Genomic DNA, 23,631 nt, shown 5'->3' with positions numbered 1-23,631 from the left:
GCAGGGTTCCCACGCATCCTGGAAAACCTAGAATTTTGCAATGCAGTTTTCCAGTCATGGAAAAGTCATGGAAAATTAGAAAAATACCTAAATGTCCTGGAAAAATAATTATATGTCCTGGAAAATATGAATATAACCATTTGACTGTGTTGCTAGCAAGGTTTCTGTTACAAGCACAAACACATTTGTAAAGTTTTTTCACTGCTGGCAGCTACACATTGTGAAACATCATCAGCGGTTAAGGGCGCTTACACCCTCATGATTGATTACAGCAGCACCCATTCGTGTGCTTGGCAATCGTGGTCCAACCGAGGTAGATATTTTGATTGGTTACAGCTATGACCAATCGCGTGTTTTGCTTCAGCGGTGCTGCAAAGTAAGAAACGGCATTCGTGAAACTTCTCATTCATCAACAAACTAAATGTCCTGGTACTTTTACTGACTGATTGAATGAGAGGGGCATGTTGTTCATTTACTTCAGCATCGGCATGTGAGTCTACCTTGTTCATCATGGTGAGAAAAGGGCGGAAGAGCTATTAATGTGTAAAAGTGACTGATGTTTCTACACGTTGACGGGATTTCACATGACTTGTGTCAGTGCTGCTGAATACACTGAAGACTTTGAAGTGATGCATCAGCACAACCTCGGCTCCAACTTCACACCAAAGTGTTTTTCACACATGTTTTGCATCACAAATAATGTCGTTGAGAGTACAAAGCTACTTTAAATATTTTAAAATGGTTTAAATTTATGAAGAGCTGTTGAGCGTCTCATAATTTATTTTAATACATTTTTTACCTTTATAATTTCCGAGTATCCAGAGACCCCAGTTATTGAACTACAGTAATTACATTTTTCAATGTTTATTGTGCACACTTCCTGTTTTCTTGCATGGCAAGCTCATAAATTCGCCCCTCCATAACACTTACTACAACGTGGAGTAAACGTATCTCTTCATGAACTTTTCTAAACTTTATTAACTTCATGAAATACATCTTCGCCTACAGTACATCCAAAATTCTGCAGCTACGGTTCTTACTTCCAGTAAAAAGTCTGCACACATCACCCCCATTCTGCAACAGCTCCAGTGGCTACCAGTTACCTATCACATTCAATACAAGATATTGTTGATAACTGTCAAGGCACTTCACACACTTGCTCCTCAGTACATCTCTGAGTTAATTTGCCCTTATATTCCCACTCGCACTCTACGGTCTACTGGTGCAAATTTCCTGTTAACCTGAAGTTCAGGTTGTCTCCAATGGGAGGCAGGTCATTTATGACTGTTGCTGCTCGACATTGGAATGCTCTCCCACAACCCCATTCGGGAACTCACTACTTTCTCCTCCTTTAAATCACATCTAAAACTCATCTCTTCACACAGTGTTATCTCTTGGCTGCCTTTTTTATGTGTTATCTATCCATTTGCTGTATTTCATGTATTTGCTCTCATGTAAAGTGACCTTGGGTTCAAGAAAGGCGCTATATAAAATAAACATATTATTATTATTATTATTATTATTATTATTTTTATGAAACACAAACAGAATAAAATAAAAAAAACAGCAGATGCTCCCGACTAAGACAGTTTATTTAATGGTCCTGAGTCCAAATACAATGTGATATGTATTTGGAAATAATCTAGGAAAAAATGCGACGCTACCTCATACATCCTTGTTATCATCCTGGAGGTGGTCTCTGGTTAAAGTGGACCAGTCATATCTGTTGTGGTCTGTGTCGATGCGACGCGCAGTAAAAATTTTTGAGGAGGTGTGCGTCAGGCTGTGATGTAGACTACGCCGTATCCACTGTAGCTACGCGTAGCATATGTCGTAAATTCGACGCAGAAGTATAAATTGGCCTTAAGTGCGCTTACTCACTAGGCCAGGGGTTTTCAAAGTCAAAGACAGTGGGCCTCCTTTGTGACACAATGTACACGATGGCGCCCCCAATGCAGAATGTTTTTTGTGAGGGTTAGGTTTAGAGGTAGAGTTAGGTGATAGAATATATAATTCGTACAGTATAAAAATCATTATGTCTATGGAGAGTCCTCATAAGGATAGCCACACCAATGTGTGTGTGTGCGCACAAAGGACTACTGAATAGAAACTCTTCTTGAATGTCCATGTTTTTCACATACCTCACATATGTTAACAGCTGTGCGCAGCTGGCCACATCAGTGGATTCGTCGATCTGGAGTGCAAAAAAAGGGCTGTGCCTGATGCTGTCTAACACTTGCTCCTTCACATCCCGTGCCATGTCAAAGATGCACCGACCCACTGTGTTGTCAGAGAGTGGAACAGAATCAAGCTTAGAAGCCGCTGCCTCTCCAACCATCAATGAACACATATCTTTGGCTGCCGGCAGAATCAATGTCTCTCCGATGTTATGTACTTTGTCCGCCTTGGCAAAACGCTGCATAACATGATATGAAGCGTCAGTGGCCTTTGCATTTAATTTGACAAATTCTCCGACAACTTTTTTCTGACCTTGAAAGGCTTGAAGTTTTCTTTGGAAAAAGAAGTTGTCCCCGCTACCTCAGTATGCTTGGTGTCAAGGTGTCTGCGGAGTTTAGTAGGTCGCATGCTGTCATTAGCTAAAATCTCCTGACAAACGACACAAAGGTCGTGGTCAGAGGCGTAGATTCCAGGTGGGATGGGGAGGAGGTAACACCCCAATAATCAAAACAAACAAGTACAGCCCCCCTCCAATATATATACCATGATCAGTGGAAACATGTAAATGCTTCATGTTGGAGGACAAAGCACCGCTTGACGCTGGTGTTTAGCGGAGCTTTGACGCCTCGACTCAACTGATGTGAAATGCACTTTAAAAAGATGAAGGGACATCATTGAAACTCAAAATTATTGTTATTATGCTATTATTGTTGTCTTTTCTGATAAAAGTCATGTTCAGCAGTTTAAATACTGTAGGAAAATGATACAGTATATCTGCTTTGTTCTTATAATGCTTAAACATTCTACTGAAATCAGTAGATTTGACATGCAAATTTTTATAATGTAGAAGGTAAGGACGTTATTGATACTCATTATTATTATTAGACTATTACTGTTGTCTTTTTCAAGTTATGCTCGGCAGTTCACAAACTGAGTGGAAATTATAGATCTGCTTTGTTCTTATAATGCTTAAATACTATAAAATCTCTTGGCAGATTTCGGTTGTGAACATTTCAAATGATTCAATGACTTGTTCATAGCACATTAGACTTTCATTTTTTGCCGCCTAGTGGCATCTCCAGAAGGGGTCACTAAACTAATCAATTATTTAATCTGAACATAGTTGTGAAACAGAAGCAAGCCACACCAAAATACCTTTACCCAAAATACCAGATAATTTTCTATACTTGAATCATTAAAATAGCTTAAGTTGGTGCTTACTCTTTAAAAAAAATAAGCGCGGAAAACATGTCCGTGGATTAGTGATTGTCTCAACTTTTTGGACCCTCATGAGTTTGCATCCCTGTGAGTTATAAACTTTAGACAATGATGACAGTCGGACCACTGATTTAAAAAAAAATAATTCACACTGGGTTCGTAGCGTGATGATTCAGCCTTAACTTCTCGGACTGTGAATTCATTTTCAGTAATTCAACGATCGGAGTCAGCTTATTCCACGTTTACAACATGTAGTATGCAGATAACATGGAATATAGTCATAAAAATGGCATTAGCAATAAACCGCAGAATGTCATGGAATATGACATACTGTATTTGGACGAAAATGAGTGTTTGAATGTACATTTAAAATTGTGATATGTCTTAGTGTGATAATTAAACTAAAAAAGTGTCTGATTTAATTGAATAAATAAATAATCTGCAAGTGATGCGCGCTTCAAAATGAATGTGTAGAGCCGGCCGCTCATACACTGAAAACACCTCATCATGATCATCATGTGTACGCTTGTGTGTGTGAGATGACAGAGACAGAGAGCACTCTGAAGTGCACAGCACATACAGACTATGTATTTATTTATTTAAATCACTGCTTTATGGGGATTAATAATCACACTATGCTATGGAGCATACTGCTTATCTGGAGGTGAGAAATTTCTGTCAAAAACACACAGAAACTGCAAAATAAAAGCTTGATTTAAATGGACACATGTTTTTGCTTCAATATTACACTTGTTGGGTGCATAAAATGTCCTGGAAATGTCCTGGACAATTGTGGCTTGAAAAGAGTGGGAACCCTGTAACTGTAGTCAATACAAGTAGTACTAGTTGCCTTTATTTCATTGCATTGCTTGCTGCCTCAGTTTTTCCTTTACCTGTCATGATGTGCTTCTGTGTGTGTAAAGGCAGAGGAACTGATGAGGAATATAGAGAAAGTAGAAGAGCAGATATCTTATGATGACCCAGACAAAAAGATTTTTCATCTGTTTATTGTCAACCTTGTAAATTAGTTAATTAATTCACCCTATTCACATAATACTTATAAAGGATTTTTGGTTCTGTATCTATAGACATTTCAATTTTTTTTTATTTTTTTTTTTGCATTGTCTAAAATGTAACACAAAATATAATAAAGATTACATAATAAGAGCAGTGTGCACAAATTATGTCTTAAGATAAAAGAGGGTTCAATGGGAGTGGTTCTGTCGGGTAATTCCCCACGGACCTCCCATTCCCCAGTACGCTCGTTTGCCCCGGTCGAGTTCTGGGATGAGACAGGCGGCTCGCCCCAGGGCGAGTTTGATGTCTCATTCGGGGCTCGAGAGCAGGATGAGCTCTTGATCGCAGCATCGGAGAGCGGGCTGATCCAGTCGGACGCGGAGGACTCGACTGGGCTACCACCTTTGGGTGTGGTCGCCCAGTCTGAGGCCAACGCGGAGCTGGCAGCCATGATTGCCCGGGCTGCCACGAGTGTCGGGCTTGAGTGGAATCCTCCACCCTGCCCTGAGCCCTCGCGGCTTGATGATTGTTTCCTGGGCTCAGAGCATCGCTCACGGCCATGCCCCGCCCCGGTTCCATTCTTCCCGGAGGTGCACGAGGAGCTCACAAAGTCGTGGCAGGCACCTTTTACTGCCTGAACCCGATCTCTGAGCTTCTCTGCTCTCACTACCATCGACGGTGGGGTGGCCAGGGGGTACACGGAAATTCCCCAGGTGGACAAGGCAGTTGCGGTGCACCTGTGTCTGCAAAATGCCGCCACCTGGCGAAATCGCCCGAGACTCCCATCCGAGGCCTGTAAGTCCACATCGTCCTTGGCGACCAAGGCTTACAGTGCCACTGGACAGGCCGCCTCTGCCCTGCATGCCATGACCCTCCTGCAAGTGCACCAGGCCAAGGCATTGATAGAGCTGCACGAGGGTAGTCCTGACCTGGGAGTGATGCAGGAGCTGCGCTCGTCGACCGATCTCACCCTCCGGGCGACGAAGGTCACGGCGCGGCTCTCGGGCAGGCAATGTCCACCTTGGTGGTCCACCACAAGGTATGCTTCCTTAACTCCCCCATCTCCCAGGCTGGCCTGTTCAGGGACACCATCGAGGACTTTGCCCAGCAGTTCTTGGTGGTCAATAAGCAGACGGAAGCAATCCAACACATCCTGCCCCGGCGTGGCTCAAGGTCCCGCACCCTGTCTGCTCGTCGCCAAGGGTGTCCCCCTGCGATGACGACACCGGCTCCACCGCAGCCCGGGCCGACTGCCTGGCCCCGACGTAGAGCCCCCCGCAGGAAGCTGATGCCCCCCGTCCCACGATCTGGCACCAAGAACCCTAAGAAGGCTTCAAAGCATCAATGAGATGGGCGACCCAGGGATGAGGAGACCTGCTGTAAGTTTGGAGGTGGTGGACAGACCACTCCAGCTGCTGATAGAGGGCCGGGAGGAGAATCTTTTGTTCCCTTTGAATTTGATTTTGCCGCACACCCGAGGGGCTACAGCACCCACATTTTCAAAGAAAGAGCAGTTTCCTCATTTCCTGGGTCACACAGCCAGTGTTTTACGGCCGTCATTATCACGGCCGCCGGACACCGAACGTTCACGGCAGGCAGGGCGCTACGAAAGCGGGTTCTCCGCCTTTGCACGGCGAGCTGCAGCACACACACACACACCCATGCTCAGGCGGTTGTGACGAGTCATGAGGACATTCACCCTCCTCCCCATCGCTGACCGGTCCTATGGTGGTCACACGGAGCAAGATAAGTGCTTTGACGTGTCTTTCAGCACAGCCACGAGCTCGGGACGTGAGGCTCCTCGACATGTCAGCTCCTACTCTGCCCCGCCGTGAGGCCCCACCCGCAGGTACGTCAGACGCGATTGTCCCCTTGGTGCCCCTCGCTAGGAGTTTGGAGGCGTCGCTAGTGCTCTCCAACCCATCGCGCTGGCTGGCCAGGACAATCCGACTCAGCTATGCAATTCAGTTCGTCAGGCGCCCGCCCGGGTTCAGCAGCATCCACTTCACCTCGGTGAGGGGCAAGAATGCCGCTGTCCTGCGTGCGGAGTTCCTGATCCTTCTGCAGAAGGACGCGATAGAGCCGGTCCCTCCAGCCGAGATGAGGTTCCCTGATGGAGGGAATAAGACATTGTGTCCCTCTTGCCACAATGCTGAGCTACCCGCTGAAATGGCCGGGACCCTGTCTCGGCTCCTCAGTGCAAAACCTGAATGAGTGGTTGCGAGCCAGCTCCTTTTATACCCGTATGTCCAGGGGAGTGGCTTGCAAATTCCACTTGCCAATTCCCATTCCTGATGGAGGGAACGAGGTGTGGTGTCGATATAGTGACACTAGGGGTCACTCTTGGGAGCCCCAAGCACCTCTGAACTTTGAGGCTCCCAAGAGCAACCCCTAGTGTCACTACATCGACACAACGTCTCGTTCCCTCCATCAGGGAACGGAGGTTACAACAGTAACCAAGACATTCTCTAGAAACTCATCAGTCAATCATTGTTTTGAGGAATGAAGGCTATACAATGCTTGAAATTGCCAAAAACTTAAGATTTCATACAACGGTATAGACTACAGTCTTCAAAGACAAAGGACAACTGGCTCTAACAAGGACAGAAAGAGATGTGGAAGGCCCAGATGTACAAATAAACAAGAGGATAAGTACATCAGAGTCACTAGTTTGAGAAATAGATGCCTCACATATCCTCAGCTGACAACTTCATTGAATTCTACCCACTCAACACCAGTTTCATGTACAACAGTAAAGAGAAGACTCAGGGGTGCAGGCCTTTTTGGAAGAATTGCAAAGAAAAAAACCCTAACCCTAACCTAACCCTAAACTGTAATAGTACTTTTTCACGTTATTAATGTCTTGACTATACATTGTGATCAGCTGAATGCCACTTTGGTGAATAAAAGTACCAATTTCTTTCCATAAGAGCAAAATCTGTACATTATAACTTTTGGCTGCCAGTGTATATATATATATATATATATATATATATATATATATATATATATATATATATATATATATATATCACACACACTACCTATCAAAAGTTTTGAAACACATACTCATTCTTTATTATAATTTTTTTCACATTTTAGAATAATAGTAAAGTCATCAAAACTATGGAATAACATAAATGGAAATATGGGAATTATGTTGTGACTAAACAAAATCCAAAATAAATCAAAACTGTGTTATATTTTAGCATCTTCAAAGTAGTCACCCTTTGCCTAGAATTTGCAGACATGTACTCTTGACATTTTCTCAACCAACTTCTTGGGGTATCACCCTGGGATGCTTTTGAAACAGCACTGAAGGAGTTCCCATCTATGTTGGGCACTTATTGGCTGCTTTTCTTTATTATTTGGTCCAAGTCATCAATTTCAAAAACTTTTTTTTTAAATTATATTTCAGTTTTATAATGAAATAAATTAATATGTTGGCACAATTATATTTTTGTCTACAAAACTAATTTCAAACATTTAAGCATACGCCTTCAGATCAAAAGATTTTTAAGATCATGAGAAACATTTCAGTCAAGTGTTTCAAAACTTTTGACCGGTAGTGTATATGCAGGTATATTATGGCTGTTATGATTATTATTATTATTATTATTATTATTATTATTATTATTATTTTGTGGGTTTGGACATCCCATGACCTTTCAGATCAGTTACCAAGATGCTCAGGATTTTGTCAGTCTAAAAATATCTATTGAAAAGGTCTTCATTGTAACCAGCAGTGTAAACAGTGTTACAGCATTTTTGCTCTCATGGCTTGCTACTGCACTTCTTTTTGGCGTTGAACCCCCATGACTCTTTTAGATGCTTCTGAACTAAAAATGTTATTAGTATAATACTTTTACAGCTACAAGACCTGGTAAGATCAAAACCAAGGTCACTATTTCAAAACATAGTCATGCGTTCTAAACACATTGAGATTTCTGTGGAGGCAAGGTCACTTTGTTCTCAAATTTTATTTTCCACTCATTCATAGCTGTCAAATGCTATTTCCCTGTGATTTTACAGAAATCTTTGTGCTCGGAATGACACTGACATCTTGTGTTTTCAGCTTGGAACAGACACGTGGTTCTATGCTAAAAGATGTTTCCTCTCACTGCTGGAAAACATGGCCAAACACATGATCATGCTCAGACATTCAGTCGTGTAGGAGTGCATTCAGTTCCTAGGGCACTGTGAATGTGAGACGGTTTGCTATTCTGATCTCACAAAAAAAGTCCCTTTAATACAGGAGCTGTATTTTGTTTCGGATGTAGCAGGACAGTGCCAATATGCTTCAGTTTTCCAATAATATGCAACATAACAAAATCCAATCCAGTGATTATCAGTTTGCTGTTTTTGTAATTGTTTAATTCAATAGGGATGAAATGCTGTTTTTGAAAGCTGAGGCACTAATTAAATTTAAATCCTGATGTTCTCCATGGGACCAATTACTTTTTTTACCCTCTCCTCAAGTGTATAGGAGAGATATGCCTGCCATCATAGAGCAGCCTCTGGAGGAGGACTGCATGCACATCGGCAAGAACACTTGCCTGATTAAAGCTCTCTTCTATGAAGTCACAGGATGGAATGAGTATTCCTTAAAAGATATTCTTGCAAAACTTCATATATCTATTTTGGAACAGGACATTGGACAGATAATCAGCAAAGACCACCGTTTTCTCACTAACATTTTAATGAATGTGTATTTATTTATAATATGAGTCTAATAGTCAAAAAGATTTCATGGATGCATTGTTGTTTGACTAATAAGATGTCTTAACATAGCTTGTAGTCTGTACTTTCTAAGCTGCTGTTTTTGGACTGAAGTCAAACATGCATTTTAAAGAATGCATTCCCTATAATAAGGAACCCAAAAGGGTTTGCTCCTTCCAAAAGCTTAGTTAAACTGAGAGAAAATATTCAGCAAAGAAGGGCATTTAAATAATTTGCACTAAGCTTTGTTTGTGCTAAAATAAGAAAACATGCCTCAATTTAACAGCAGCGTAATACTAATTGCCCAAACATCACAGATATTATGAAATGCATTAAATTGTACAGTTTGGTTATTTTTCTTAAGAATAAAAATATGATAAAATTATAAACTGCATGTAATAGGTTTTTTTTATTTCTTATGACTATATTGTCATTTGTCTTCCTGACTACTTGCACTTACTTGCCCTTCAATGTTTCATGCTGTTCTCACCAAAACAGCGTGAGTGAACCTATCACACCTTTACAGAGAATAGATAATATAGGAAAGAATAAATACCAAAATTCAACTAAAAAGCTTGATAAGAAGACCTAATATACAACTGAGCATGGCTTTTAGATTAAGGGCATCTTCGTTTTGTCTTGCTCTGAAAGGTAGTAGTTGAGAAACCCTCCTAATGCACTCACTGCAACTCCTGTTATATGACTTGAGCAGCCATCTATGAAAGGAAACACACAAGAGTCAGTTTCACACACTTCTATCACATCATTAAATAATCAAATGTCTAATTGTAGCCTGACTGTTTGTCTAACACCTTTAAGTGTTTTTTCCCTTTTTTTCACCCTTTTGTGGGGTACATCCAAAAGATAAATAAATAAATAAATACAATTAATTATGCAATTGACAACTTGAAAGGTAACACCTCTATGGTTTTAAGTCTTCTGCTTAACCTGCTGGCTACCTTTATGTTCAATAGGATAAGATTATTTTTTATATGTAACATGCATTTTACTTACCTTCTTTGCCAAAACAACCTACTTCTTGGTATTGCCATAATAGAACAGACTGTATCCAGTCCAATTTATAGAAGTCTGAGAATCCCACTAAACCACATAAAAGAACTGAAACACACACACAAGTAAATGGATGCCAAATCTTTGGACATTTAATTGTGTATAACCACCCTTTAGCATATACTAACTATTTTCTATAAAGATGTCTTGCATTTGACCAGGAAGACCATTCCTGAATATATCCTGGTTGCTCTTCATGATGTTGTAGATTCTCTGGTAGTGTTCCACAGTTATGTTGATGCAAGACAATCTCATGTCCCCCTTGAACATTCTGGAGCACCCTTTCTGAGAGGGAACAAGTGTCAAACTGAAGACAAACAGATGGATGTTCACATATGTTGTTTAAGATTTGTTTCAGGGTTTCTCAGAAATGTACGACACTCTTCTCTCTTTCTCTTAACAAAGGGCACACAATCATTTGCTTGAGATACAAGAAAGATTAACAGGATACTTTACCATTGATCCTATCATGAAGTAGAGTAGATGGTGGGACAGGAAATAGTGTAGACATCCAAACTGTGTCATTATGTCTCTACAGGACTTTGTGATGATACAGGGGGTTCCATTGTCTTTCCTTTTAATAAAATAACAATAAAAAAACAACATATATATATAATTTGGTTTCATGCTACAATTTCTTACCATGTTCCGAGAAGGAGAGTCATGCACTTGTCACTCAAATGCTCATCATAGCACTCCATAGTCCTCGATGAGGTATAAGACAGCGAGGGGTCTATGGAGCTCCATTCTGCAGGCAGGGACCAAAAGGAGCTGTCCAATAGGGGCTCAAACTCTGTAGGAGACGCAGTACATTGGTTATCTGCATCATGGCTGGATCTTTTAGAATAGATTGTATTTACAATCAAGTTTTACCTTTGAAGTATTTGGAATCTGTATCCTGAAGAGAGCTGACAGCAGTGGACAGGCTTTCTCGTGAAAAAGTCTAAACAAACAAACTTACACCTTGTCATATTCATATATATTCTTCTGACCATATAGGTCACTCAGACAAACTAGATTAGTATTATAAAAAATATATCCACTCATTAGTGTCTTACCTTGAAGTATTATGTATCCAACAACACTGTCCAGGTTGATGTGTGTGCCCTGCTTCTCAAAGTATGTAATACCCTTAGACAAACTCATAAGTATATTATCAGTCACATTCTGCTTTGACAAATCAACTGTAGACAAGAGAATAAGAAGCATAATGAAAGGATACAACATAGTGTTTAAAAGATTTGAGCATAAAATAAAAAATATATGGGAATAATTTGTAAATCGTAGAGACTATGCTTCTAACCAGTTTGTATTTCCTTTATTTTCGAAAACAAAGATGTTTGATGTAGCAAACCCATCACGTGGCTAAGATCCGCTGAGATTTAAGGCTTTTATCCCTGGAGTATCACATAGTTTGAATATTATTGCTTTTGTTGACAACATTTAGCATTGGCTGGAATTTCTCCCTATTTCACACAATATCTTTCTTTCTTTCTTTCTTTCTTTCTTTCTTTCTTTCCTCTGACAGAAATTAGATCTACTGACAGATCGTTTATGGATTTACTAAACACACACACACACACACACACACACACACACACACAAACAACAACAACTTCTAGATGGGAGATTAAATGTTATTGATTTGATAAATATTTGACACATTTAATCGAAAAGAACATTAGTGTAACCGATAAGTTTTTTTCTTTAGCTTACTAATTTCAAAACCCACCGACTGTGTTGAAGTCATTGGTTATTTGGAATAATTAATTTCAATATGTGCATGTCCGATGCAGAGCTCAATCAAAGCTCAGTTTTCAGTGTGGTGTTGACGTAGAGCAGGGTGCTGATTTTAATTATGAACTAATAGTTAATTATAAAAAATAATCTATTGAGGGCTTGTCTTTTAACAGAGGTTCAATTAAAAGATTTTAAGGGAACATTAAGGTGAACCATCATGTACAACCTACAAAACCTTCTATTTCTGGAATAATCATAATAATAAATAAATAAATAAATAAAAAAACTGTTCCTGGGATGCCAAAAACTTACCTTAAAAGGATAGTTCACCCAAAAAGGAAAATTCTCTCATATACTCATCCTCATGCCATTCCATATGTGTATGACTTTCTTTCTTCTGCTGAACACAAACAAAGATTTTTAGAAGAATATTTCAGCTCTGTTGGTCCATACAATGCAAGTGAATGGGTATCAAAATTTTGAAGCTCAAGAAAGCACATAAAGGCAGCATAATAGTAATCCATACGACTCCAGTGGTTAACTTCATGTCTTCTGAAGCAATATGATAGGTGCAGGTGAGAAGCAGATCAATATTTAAGTCCTTTTTTACTACAAATTCTCCTCCCTGCCCAGTTGGTGGTGATATGCATGAAGAATTTGAAAGTGGAGATTGATAGTAAAAAAGGACTTAAACATTGATCTGTTTCTCACCCACCATATTGCTTCTGAAGACATGGATGTAACCACTGGAGTCTTATGGATTACTCTCACGCTGCCTTTATGTGCTTTTGAAGCTTCAGAATGCTGGTCCCCATTCACTAGTATTGTGAGGACCTACAGAGCTTAAATATTTTTCTAAATATCTTCATTTGTGTTTAACAGAGGAAAGAAAGTCATAGGCCTACGCATCTGTGATGGCATGGGTGTGAGTAAATGATGAGAGAATTTTCATTTTCATGATGTTCTGGGAACCAAAAAATGTTAGATGGGTTTATTTTACATCCATGACGCGGCACAATAGTCAAAGACGTCGGTCTAGCGTAAGTTTACATAGCAAGACATGGAAAAGTGTGCAGACGGACAAAAAATACGCTCGGTGTGAACGTCCCTTTATGCGGTATAAAACGATGTATGTCTCTTTAAACTTTCTGCCCTACTTTCGTCCACGTCATAATCAGGAAAACACAATGGCGGATGCCAATGCGGCAGTAGCAGTAGTGACAATTTCATTGGTTCTTTTAGGACTTTTATCAGGATTAAGCTTATCGTGGGCTCTTCTACCAGTCGCTGTAGTAGTGCTTATTTTTATACTAGCCAGTGGATTAAAGGGACGAGATGAACTTGCACATTTAAACGTTTGCGTGTTGGTGTTGGGAGATATAGGGCGCAGTCCTCGTATGCAGTATCATGCGCTGTCTCTCAGCAGACATGGATACAATGTCACCTTAATTGGCTTTCTTGGTATATACATTTTATTGCATACACTTCTCACAAAATCATTATTGATTTGTCGTCATGCATGATGTTCGAATTTCCATTGTCCATCATATTATACATAATGAAATTGAATCTGTTACTGCTGGCTTATAGATATCCTTTGTATTATGGATATCGAGTTCACTACTGTAAACAAGTATTTTAGCACCCCTGACACTGGCATGTTGACCACATAGGTACTAAACCTCATCAAGACATTCTTGAGGATGAGAGGATAGACATACTCCCCATTTCAGAGCTGAAAGGGCTAAAAGGTAATGCAAACTTAAAAGATACATCAGCTGTCCAAAAAGCATGCTCAATCACAACAGACCAAGCACAGTTATTCAGAGTTTAATTTGTGTCTTACCTTTCAGTTGGCCCTAAAATCTTCAGATATGTCTCAAAGGTGATATTCCAGTGTTTTCAGCTGTACTATGTGTTGATGAAGATTGAGGACCAAGGCTATATCCTTATGCAGGTATCTATGTCTTGCATTAAGCAAAGTGGAAAGTCTTACTAAAGTGAAATTCGAAATAATTATTATTATTTTTTTTTATACTTTCTGTAGAACCCCCCTGGGCTGCCAGCTATAGCAGTGACATGGGTGGCAAGTCGTTTCAGGGGAAACCAGTTTATCATAGACTGGCACAACTATGGATACACCATAATGGCACTTACTCATGGGGAGAATCATCTAATTGTTAAGGTGGCAAAATGGTAAGCAAAGTAATTCCTAAAAATATCTCTAAAGACTGTGTGTTTTCTGTGGTATTTTTGGATATTTGTGAATAATCTGAACTGTTTGTGTTTTGTGTTGTTAGGTATGAGAAGCTCTTTGGCTGTTTCTCAGATCATAACCTATGTGTCACCAATGCAATGAGGGAAGATCTTAAGAAGAATTGGAATATTGAGTAAGTTTAGTTCTGAAGTCTTTTTTTAAATGTGGTTTTATTTAATTACTTGTTTTTAATGTGAATAACGTTGAATTAATATTTGAATTAATTTTTGATTTTTGATTTAAGTTGAAAGACATGCCAGTTAATTCAGTTTTGCAATTGTAGGGCCACAACATTATATGACAAGCCACCCTCAATATTTAGAGAAACACATCTGAAACTTCAACATGAGCTGTTTGTCAGAATGGGTGGTGCTTATTCACCATTTAAGCCTAGGTAAGTATTTTTGTCATTACATAGAGTCACACCCCTAGTTATAAGAAGGGTTTTCTTTCTAGGAAAATTTCAGTCAGTTCTTTTGCTATTTAATCTTTGTCACTGTATTAATTGGCTCATATTTCTCATGATATGATATTAAAATATTTGTAATTTTGTAGTTCTGAGGTCTCTAAGGAACACATGGAATTAACAGCCTTCACAGAGCGCAATACTCAAACAGGTGCTGTGACACGCTCTGCTGGCCGACCCGCTCTGCTTATCAGCAGCACCAGCTGGACTGGTCAGTATTGTGGTGTCACACTGAGTTATAGAAGAATTATCATTTATTTCTTTAATTAAAATGTCACAACCCCTTTCATATTTATGTTCTTCCAACAGAGGATGAAGACTTCTCAATTCTTTTACAAGCACTTGAAGGTTATTATTGATCTCACCATATATACATGTCAGCCATTTCTATAATTTACATCAAAGCCTATCCTAACTTTTGAAAAATAAATAAATAAATAATATATATATATATATATATATATATATATATATATATATATATATATATATAAATACACACCGATCAGCCACAACATTAAAACCACCTGCCTGATATTGTGTAGGTCCCCCTCGTGCCGCCAAAACAGCACCAACCCGCATCTCAGAATAGCATTCTTGGGATTTTCATGTACAACAGTCTCTAGAATTTACTCTGAATGGTGCCAAAAAAAAAAAAAAAACATCTAGTGAGTGGCAGTTCTGCAGATGGAAATGCCTTGTTGATGAGAGAGGTCAACAGAGAATGTCCAGACTGGTTTGAACTGACAAAGTCTGCGGTAATTCAGATAACCACCCTGTACAATTGTGGTGAGAAGAATAGCATCACAGAATGAGATGCTGGTAGGCACTGTTTTGGCGGCACGAGGGAAACCTACACAATATTAGGCAGGTGGTTTTAATGTTGTGGCTGTATATATACACACACACAGTTGCAATCAAAATTATTCAACCCCCCTGACCAGCAATACGTTCTGTTGATGTGAATTAAAACTTCAGTAAATGGTCAAAGTAAGTTTTTAAAACTAATTTGAGTGATTTTGAGAAAAAAATACAGTTTACCCAAATTTTTAAATAAAGAAATAACTAATTCTCTCCACAAATATCAGGTCAAAAATATTCAACCCCAAAAGTCAATCATTTGTGGAGCATCCTTTACCTTTAATAACATCAAATAAATGTTTCAGGCAAGTGTTCTCAAGCTTCGGACACCTCTATTGGAATCTTTACAAATTTCTCATGAGCAGAAGCTTCCAGCTCATTGACATTCTTTGGTTTCTATGTTGCCACTGCTTCCTTGAAATCCCAACAAAGATTTTCAATGGGATTTTAATGATGGACTGAAAGGGCCATTCAAGGACATTCCACAACCTATCCCTGAGCCAGATGTTGAACAACTTGGATGTATCCTTGCTGTTATTGTCTTGCTGGAAAGTCCAGTGATCACCGAGTTTCAATTTACATATTAAAGGCATAACATTTTTGCCAAAATGGCCTGATACCTGAAAGAATCCATGGCGTCAGTCACATAGTCAGGATAGCCATTTTCTGCAGCCCCATAACAGGACTTACCCACCTCCATGCTTGACTGTGGGGATGGTGTCGTTCTTATCTCCTTGCCTTTCTTACTCCAGATGTACTGCTGACCCATTGTCCTAAAACTCATTTTCAGTTTAGTGTCATACGTCCATAAAACCTTCTACAGGCCTCCACATGTCTTTCCTAATTCCTTCTTGAATATTCAAGTGAACATTTCCCTTGAAGTTTTGCTTTCTTCTACACCCAAGAAGGTTGCTGTTGTAGCATATTAAATTTTTTTTTTACATTTTTACAATTTATGGTGCTGCCAACTTTGTCTATTGGAAATTGAAATTTCTTGGAAATGTACTTTTAACCATGGTCTTTTCTTGTGTAATGAAATAATATCCTCTTTTAGCTTTTGTGACAGCTTATTTTTAATTGCATTTTTTTTTCATAGAAATACATTTTTGCTTACGACACTAAACTTAGATTTTAAAACTTAAGTGCCATTGTAGAATGATGGCTTAATTTTGTTTTAAAACAATTAATTGTGTAGCCTAACATATTTAAGAAACAGCTACATGCAATAGGGGTTGAATAATTATGACATGGATGTATTTTTTAAAAATCCTGCTATTTAGAAATATTAGGTTATATATTCACACTACGACTTTGAATGTCACTCAGCTGATATAGATGTAATCTTGAAAAATTCTGGGTCATCAGAAAAATAAAAGCTTACCTTTGTAAATCCTTACTCTCTTTGGGTTGAATCATTTTGATTGCAACTGTATATATATCTTGAAAATCTCCAATATTTATTTTCTTTTGTCTCCAATAGACTATGAGAAGTTTGTTGAGGCAGGAGACAAACTTCCATTATTGGTCTGTGTAATTACAGGTATGCACTACAAAATCTAGTATGCACAAAATGCCCCCTTTTTTTTAATGACCTGTGCACCAAGACCTGTTTAACATGTTTCAAATACTTTGATTTCTAAATACAGGTAAAGGTCCTCAGAAGGAGTATTACAAGAAGCTGATTGACTCCAAGGAATTTAAACATGTTAAGATTTGTACTCCGTGGCTGGAGGCAGAGGATTATCCAGTTTTACTTGGTACGAGGATCTTATTAACAACAATATATACTTCATAGCCCAGGGTTTCACCATTTGTTGGGTTTATTGTTTTAATACATTTACTGTATATTTACAGGAGTGTGCTATTTTTCTGATGTTTTGGGCACAGGTTCTGCTGATCTTGGTGTCTGCTTGCACAAATCCTCCAGTGGTCTTGACCTTCCAATGAAGGTAGTTGATATGTTTGGATGTTGTCTGCCAGTCTGTGCCATACACTTTAAGTGGTAAGACTATAGCTATGTTTCCATCCAAGTTGCAAATTCTATTTATGCAAAAAACCATAATATTGCAAGAAAAATGTGCGAATAAAGCTGCGTATCCATCCCATGTGTTCAAAAGAACAAAATCAGGATAAACTGTAGCCACTGTGACTATTATTATTAAAATTCTCACGGTTTAGCACACGAAGACAAAACAGTTTAAAGAACTTCGTCTCATGTCTGGGAGCGACGACGCGTCACAGTTCTGGGAGTACTATGTGTGGGCGTTCCTCCATCCTTATGACTTTACTGTGCAGATCTGTAAGATATTTTCAAAAGCATCAATAAACCTGCTCTTTGGCACAGTACAGGTTTGTATTCGACTTTTTGCTCTGCAAACTCTTTGCAGGCTTTGGATTTTCAGGACACCATTATTTCAGGATGACCAGAGCAACATTTCAGATGCGATGATTAATCCGCTGGTTAGTCCAGTTATGTACTAATTTTTCAGTCACATGAATTTTTTGATGAGCATCTTGTAGTCCTAATAAATTCAATAGGAGTTTATTCAGTAAATGTGTTTGCGCATTTCTTCTTATTGAATAAAACACGTATCCACCTCAAGTGAGCGTATACGTTTTTTAATGGGAATTTAGATTTTATTCGCATCTCTGTGTTTCCGTCCAGCAGTTTTTTTGCAATATCCCAAAATGTGCATAAAAATACTGTATGTGGAAACCCAGCCTATGACATTGGTCACTTCATGCAAACATATGTCAGGTGTCATTTAGTGAACAATTGCACCTACTGATTATCATCTGATCTCTGTAGCTTACATGAACTGGTGAAACACGAAGAAAATGGGCTTATTTTCAAAGACTCCAATGAGCTTTCGGAACAGCTAAAGGTAAGATGAGTCAAAGTAAAGAGACAGTAAAAATCCATGTGCATTTCATACCAATGTTTATCTGATAATAAAAATAAATACTCATATGATTCTTATATAATAAAAAAATCTGATTGAGCTCAGCTAATTCTGGTATGTCTCTTTAGCTTCTGTTTTCAGACTTTCCCAGTGAACAGGGTAAACTGGGTCTCTTCAGGAAGAATCTAAGGGAAAGCGGGCAGCAGCGCTGGAATGAGAACTGGGACCATAACGTCCTGCCTCTTTTTAAAGAGCACTGTGACTGACCATCATTAGAGTCTTGGTGCTGGGCTTGGGTAACAGGTTCTCAAATCTTTTTTTTTTTTTAATGGAAAGTTACTGTCAGGTATTTGCACAGGGTAAATATTTCTATGCTAACTGTCCCCATAGTGGGACAGCATTCCAGCAATGCCACTGGGAAAGACTTGAACGTAAGAATAAAAAGCACACTATCCATGTAAATAATATGCAAGTAAATACTTTATTACAAAAGGATCTTCACGGTTTTGTCATACATGAATTTTGATCATTTCTATGGTGGACACTCGGTTGTATGGGAATACTTGAGAAACAGAATCTTTAATGACTACATGTTGCAGTCCAGCCTTTTCTGTAAATAAAAGAACAAACATTTTGTTTTGAGTTACACAAGGATTAGTGAATGTTTGTTTCAGTCATTACTGAAATGGAATAGACTTATTAAAATTTTTATATGAAACCTACCCAATTCTTTCTTGAAGCAGTCATATGTCTGTAAGTTTCGTATTGTTGAAGCAATGTAAACATCAGGGTGGGTTTCTTGAAAGTTGCAGGTCAGAAGTCTAGTCAGCAATCTTACCAAGCAGGTAATTATTTCAGGATCATACACCACATCTGGTTCAAATAAACACAATAATATTACTTAAATCATTGGCACACTTATCATCTAAAACATTATAAACTCAGCCAAAAAAGAAACGTCCTCTCACTTTCAACTGCTTTTATTTTCAGCAAACTTAACATATGTAAATATTTGTATGAAAACCAAAAGATTAAACAACTAAGACATAAACTGAATAAGTTTCACAGACATGTGACTAACAGAAATGGAATAATGTGTCCCTGAACAAAGGGCATCTCCTCCTCATGGACTGCACCAGATTTTCCAGTTTTGCTGTGAGATGTTACCCCATTCTTCCACCAAGGCATTTGCAAGTTCCCGGACATTTCTGGGGGGAATGGCTCTAGCCCTCACCCTCCGATCCAACAGGTCCCAGACGTTCTCAATGGGATTGAGATCCGGGCTCTTCGCTGGCCATGGCAGAACACTGACATTCCTGTCTTGCAGGAAATCACGCACAGAAAGAGCAGTATGGCTGGTGGCATTATCATGCTGGAGGGTCATGTCAGGATGAGCCTGCAGGAAGGGTACCACATGAGGGAGGAGGATGTCTTCCCTGTAACGCACAGCATTGAGATTGCCTGTAATGACAACAAGCTCAGTCTGAAGATGCTGTGACACACCGCCCCAAACCATGACGGACCCTCCACCTCAAAATCGATCCCGCCCAGAGTTTAGGCCTTGGTGTAACACTCATTCCTTCGATGATAAACGCGAGTCCGACCATCACCCCTGGTGAGACAAAAACCCGACTCGTCAGTGAAGAGAACTTTTTGCCAGTCCTGTCTGGTCCAGCGAAGGTGGGTTTGTGCCCATAGGTGACGTTGTTGCCGGTGATGTACAACATACAACAGGCCTATAAGCCCTCAGTCCAGCCTCTCTCTATTGCGGACAGTCTGAGCACTGATGGAGGGATTGTGTGTTCCTGGTGCAACTCTGGCAGTTGTCGTTACCATCCTGTACCTGTCCCGCAGGTATGATATTCGGATGTACCGATCCTGTTCAGGTGTTTTTACACGTGGTCTGCCACTGAGAGGAGGATCAGCTGTCCTTCCTGTCTCCCTGTAGTGCTGTCTTAGGCATCTCACAGTATGGACATTGCAATTTATTGCCCTGGCCACATCTGCAGTCCTCATGCCTCCATGCAGCACACCTAAAGCACATTCACGCAGATGAGCAGGGACCTTGGGCATCTTTCTTTTGGTGTTTTTCAGAGTCAGTAGAAAGGTCTCTTTAGTGTCCTAAGTTTTAATAACTGTGACCTTAATTGCCTACCGTTTGAAAGCTGTTAGTGTCTTAACAACCATTCCACAGGTGCATGTTCATTAATTGTTTATGGTTCATTGAACAAGCATGGAAAACATTGTTTAAACCCATTACAATAAAGATCTGCAAAGTTATTTGGATTTCTAAAAAATTATCTTTAAAATACAGTGTCCTGAAAAAGGGACGTTTCTTTTTTTGCTGAGTTTAGTTGTATTTGAATAGACAGGATTCACAGACCTTTTATTCAGTAAAACAAATGACGCTCCAAACTATAATGTTTACATTATTCCAAAAATATCCCTGGATTTTATGTGACCTGCAGCAATGATGTTGTTGGCCTGTATTCTTTGCAGCTGCTCATCAGACACATTTTCCCAAACCAGTTCCTCCACGCACACTGATGTACTATTGCTGTCACAGTTAGTTAAGCAGTTTGCAATATTGTTCTTCAGCCTCTGGAGCACAGCTTGATGACAGTCGCTGAAGATGTATTTGTTTAGGCTGGATGACCGACACAATACAATGCCAGTGAGTCCGACCCCGCTACCCAGCTCTAGCACTGTCCTGCATGTGCAACAATGACATGTTGAAGAGAATGTGAAGGTTCTTGCAATTTAAAACCCAAATGTCAGCAATTTGTTCATGTGCAATACTTTGAGTAGATGCATACGCTATAAAATAAATACATTAAGTATAATAATGTAAACACTAAAATCAAATGTAAACAATAAAATTGCCATATACTGTAGATGTGAAATGGAAGTCCTACTTGTTTTTGAAGATGTGGGTGTTCTCCAGAGCCCATTCAGCCAGGTACAAGGCAGCCTCCCAGGTAACCAGACCTGTGGTGCCCTCAGAGATGAGAGCCACATTTTCAGCAAGGCTCACAGCATCTCCTGTTGGCTGTTGTGACCCAACACTTTCAGATATGTTCTTTTTTTGTTAGATGGTATAAAAGTCACATTTATGTCTCAGGTTTAGTGTGATCTACATTACCAGTAAGTAGGTTTTGAAGCACATGTCCTCCTCCTGTGCACACATGACCTCTCCCAGTGCTTCATACAGTGCATCTAGAGGTTCCGCATCCAACATCTCATGCTAAAAAGATGCATCATAATGTGAACAAACTGTATCTAAAAAAATAATAATAATAATAATAATAATATGTGGAACATATAAATTGTGTATAAAGAGTGTATGTTCCATGACTGAAAAGAAACAAAGCCAACCCTTTTTATTAATTCTGTTAGGAAGCGTCTCCTGTATTTTACAGATGGGGGATTCCTGAGACAAATTGGATGCAAACATGTCTGCAACGAAAAATAAGTAGAATACTGAAACACTTTTCACTTCAATTCATTCAGTAACTTGCACATGATTTTAAATACCTTCTCAAGAATGTCCAGTATGATGTCTGGTGTTTTTGAAGTTATTAGCTCCCTGTCTAAAGACTGCAAAAACAAACTGGATTAATAAGAGAACGAAAATCGACCTGAAAAATAATTTCTCACTAAAAGAAAGTGCAAGTTTGCAAGGAAAGTACGTACATCCCATGGAAAATTATTTAAAAGACACATGGCGAAGAAGTTCACTTGAAAAGTATGTGTAATGTCTTTTCTAGCGTTGTGGCTCATTCCGTCCTGTTCTATGACTGTCATTGGAGGTCTATGGTTCATCTTTTTTTTTAAATGCCTAAGTCTGTTAGCAGCTATAACATTACTGAAGAGAGACTGCGGAAGTTGCATGTGCGAATTCCGTGATGATTTCTTCATGTGTGTCAGTCCGCAAATGTTTTTGTTGCGGCGCCACCTGCCGGTTTGGTTGTGCGTTGATATATTGACAGCAGATAATAGTGCCTCTTGGTATCATGATGATGAGGATGATAATAATAATAATATGGAGATAGAATTGTTTCTAATTCAAAGACAAATGAAAAGATATTCCCAAATAGAAAGTTGGTTCTCAAATAAATTGAATGAGATCCACAAATAAATGTAAGGAGTTTCACAAAAATTAAATGAATTCACAAATAAAAAGAATGAGATTTGCAAATAAAAACAAATATTTACAAATATAATTTTTAACTCACAAACACAACACTGTCCAGTATTCATTTGTGGATCATGTGCATTTATTTGTGGATCGCTTGCTGTGTACTTGTGGATGGCAGCTCACATTTGTGAATTCTGAAACATTTCTTGCGTGAGAGCTGTGGACAATCCACAAATAGGTCAACTCCACCCATCATCTACTCAAGCCAATCAGATAATGGCCAAATTACTCGGACCAGTCGTAGCACGTTCTGTCTTCAACCAATCACGCTTCGTTTTACTATTAGGGCGGGACCAGAGTCACAGCGCTCTCATGAGCATGGAATCAAGCACTTGCAGATAAGTTCCAAGGCCTCAAACTTTTAAAGAAACGGACGCCATCAGAGGAATACTGTGACTTAAAGTACATATCATTTTTAACATGTGTAGTGTCTTGTTCAATGTCGACAGCTGAAAATTCCCCATTTATAGAGTGTCCTGGTCATTAGCTTTATAGCTAACCTGGCTGACTGTATGAGTCTGCTATTTTAATTTTGACCAAGTTTCTGAACTGAAACTCCTAGCTACTTAATGGAAATGTATGTAATTTATGTGATGTCAAAACCTTTTCTCTTAATGTTACATGGCAAATCCAAACAGACACACTACTAGACACTACAAAAGATCAGTAGTACAGATAGTGCCTTTATAAAACGAATCATATTAAATGATCTTAGGAGCACAAACCATAAATTAATACCCTATATTACACAGTGTACAAAATCTGCTATGCCAATAATTTGGTTTCACATTATGTTCATGTATATATAGGGAGAGACAGGCTTGCCAGCCCCAGACACTCCTCCGCCCCCTGGCGGATGGCAGCTATTCCTCCGCCTCCTGGCGGATGGTAGCGAGTCCTCCGTCCCCTGGTGGATGGCAATGGCTCCTCTGCTTCCTGGCAGACAGCAGCAGTTCCTCCGGCTCCTGGCGGATGGCAACGGCTCCTCCTCCTCCTGCCGGAC

The 23,631-nt window shown here is 39.4% G+C and overlaps 3 protein-coding genes across 5 annotated transcripts; 1 reads left to right on the top strand and 2 right to left on the bottom strand.

The window, feature by feature from the left end:
- Positions 1 to 9,744: 9,744 nt before the first annotated feature.
- Positions 9,745 to 11,430, bottom strand: LOC127450108 (UPF0764 protein C16orf89 homolog). The gene is made up of 9 exons (XM_051713905.1): positions 11,196 to 11,430; positions 11,077 to 11,133; positions 10,846 to 10,996; positions 10,660 to 10,777; positions 10,332 to 10,488; positions 10,147 to 10,251; positions 10,060 to 10,071; positions 9,945 to 10,010; positions 9,745 to 9,848 (listed from the first exon to the last, which is right to left on the bottom strand). The coding sequence occupies exons 1-9, from the start codon at positions 11,428 to 11,430 to the stop codon at positions 9,745 to 9,747; spliced, it is 1,005 nt and encodes a 334-aa protein (XP_051569865.1).
- A 1,688-nt stretch (positions 11,431 to 13,118) lies between these two features.
- Positions 13,119 to 18,748, top strand: LOC127450099 (chitobiosyldiphosphodolichol beta-mannosyltransferase-like). 2 transcript variants are annotated; one of them, XM_051713870.1, is made up of 13 exons: positions 13,119 to 13,404; positions 13,617 to 13,694; positions 13,797 to 13,900; positions 13,991 to 14,139; positions 14,244 to 14,333; positions 14,484 to 14,594; positions 14,756 to 14,877; positions 14,976 to 15,014; positions 17,008 to 17,067; positions 17,174 to 17,284; positions 17,415 to 17,529; positions 18,337 to 18,412; positions 18,559 to 18,748. In XM_051713870.1, the coding sequence occupies exons 1-13, from the start codon at positions 13,131 to 13,133 to the stop codon at positions 18,694 to 18,696; spliced, it is 1,467 nt and encodes a 488-aa protein (XP_051569830.1). In that variant the 5' UTR covers positions 13,119 to 13,130; the 3' UTR covers positions 18,697 to 18,748. The 2 variants fall into 2 exon arrangements, with proteins under 2 accessions (XP_051569830.1, XP_051569831.1); XM_051713871.1 differs by lacking the exon at positions 14,976 to 15,014.
- Positions 18,749 to 18,892: 144 nt separating this feature from the next.
- eef2kmt (eukaryotic elongation factor 2 lysine methyltransferase) lies at positions 18,893 to 22,351 on the bottom strand. 2 transcript variants are annotated; one of them, XM_051713891.1, is made up of 8 exons: positions 22,124 to 22,351; positions 21,965 to 22,027; positions 21,806 to 21,886; positions 21,573 to 21,674; positions 21,346 to 21,479; positions 20,893 to 21,140; positions 19,154 to 19,303; positions 18,893 to 19,040 (listed from the first exon to the last, which is right to left on the bottom strand). In XM_051713891.1, exons 1-8 carry the CDS (start codon positions 22,346 to 22,348, stop codon positions 18,940 to 18,942), a joined length of 1,104 nt encoding a protein of 367 aa, XP_051569851.1. In that variant the 5' UTR covers positions 22,349 to 22,351; the 3' UTR covers positions 18,893 to 18,939. The 2 variants fall into 2 exon arrangements, with proteins under 2 accessions (XP_051569851.1, XP_051569852.1); XM_051713892.1 differs by lacking the exon at positions 18,893 to 19,040 and having other exon boundaries at positions 19,170 to 19,303; positions 20,814 to 21,140.
- Between the last annotated feature and the right edge of the window lie 1,280 nt (positions 22,352 to 23,631).

The sequence above is a fragment of the Myxocyprinus asiaticus genome, chromosome 13, assembly GCF_019703515.2.
Source record: "Myxocyprinus asiaticus isolate MX2 ecotype Aquarium Trade chromosome 13, UBuf_Myxa_2, whole genome shotgun sequence".
NCBI lineage: Eukaryota > Metazoa > Chordata > Actinopteri > Cypriniformes > Catostomidae > Myxocyprinus > Myxocyprinus asiaticus.
Note: the sequence above shows the minus strand (reverse complement) of the source record. Positions and strands in the feature narration are given on the sequence as shown.

What these genes read in the sequence shown, in the direction of transcription:
- LOC127450108 (XM_051713905.1), bottom strand. Translation starts at nt 11,430, where the DNA reads ATGTTGTATCCTTTCATTATGCTTCTTATTCTCTTGTCTACAGTTGAT. An exon ending in TTGTCTGAGTGACCTATATG is followed by an intron (nt 11,134 to 11,195) that starts GTCAGAAGAATA and finishes CTTTTTCACGAG; the next exon opens with AAAGCCTGTCCACTGCTGTC. An exon ending in ACTCTCCTTCTCGGAACATG is followed by an intron (nt 10,778 to 10,845) that starts GTAAGAAATTGT and finishes TTTTATTAAAAG; the next exon opens with GAAAGACAATGGAACCCCCT.
- LOC127450099 (XM_051713870.1), top strand. Translation starts at nt 13,131, where the DNA reads ATGGCGGATGCCAATGCGGCAGTAGCAGTAGTGACAATTTCATTGGTT. An exon ending in ATTGGTCTGTGTAATTACAG is followed by an intron (nt 17,068 to 17,173) that starts GTATGCACTACA and finishes TTCTAAATACAG; the next exon opens with GTAAAGGTCCTCAGAAGGAG. An exon ending in AGCTTTCGGAACAGCTAAAG is followed by an intron (nt 18,413 to 18,558) that starts GTAAGATGAGTC and finishes ATGTCTCTTTAG; the next exon opens with CTTCTGTTTTCAGACTTTCC.
- eef2kmt (XM_051713891.1), bottom strand. Translation starts at nt 22,348, where the DNA reads ATGAAGAAATCATCACGGAATTCGCACATGCAACTTCCGCAGTCTCTC. An exon ending in TACTGGACATTCTTGAGAAG is followed by an intron (nt 21,887 to 21,964) that starts GTATTTAAAATC and finishes TTTTCGTTGCAG; the next exon opens with ACATGTTTGCATCCAATTTG. An exon ending in CTGCTTCAAGAAAGAATTGG is followed by an intron (nt 19,041 to 19,153) that starts GTAGGTTTCATA and finishes TTTTATTTACAG; the next exon opens with AAAAGGCTGGACTGCAACAT.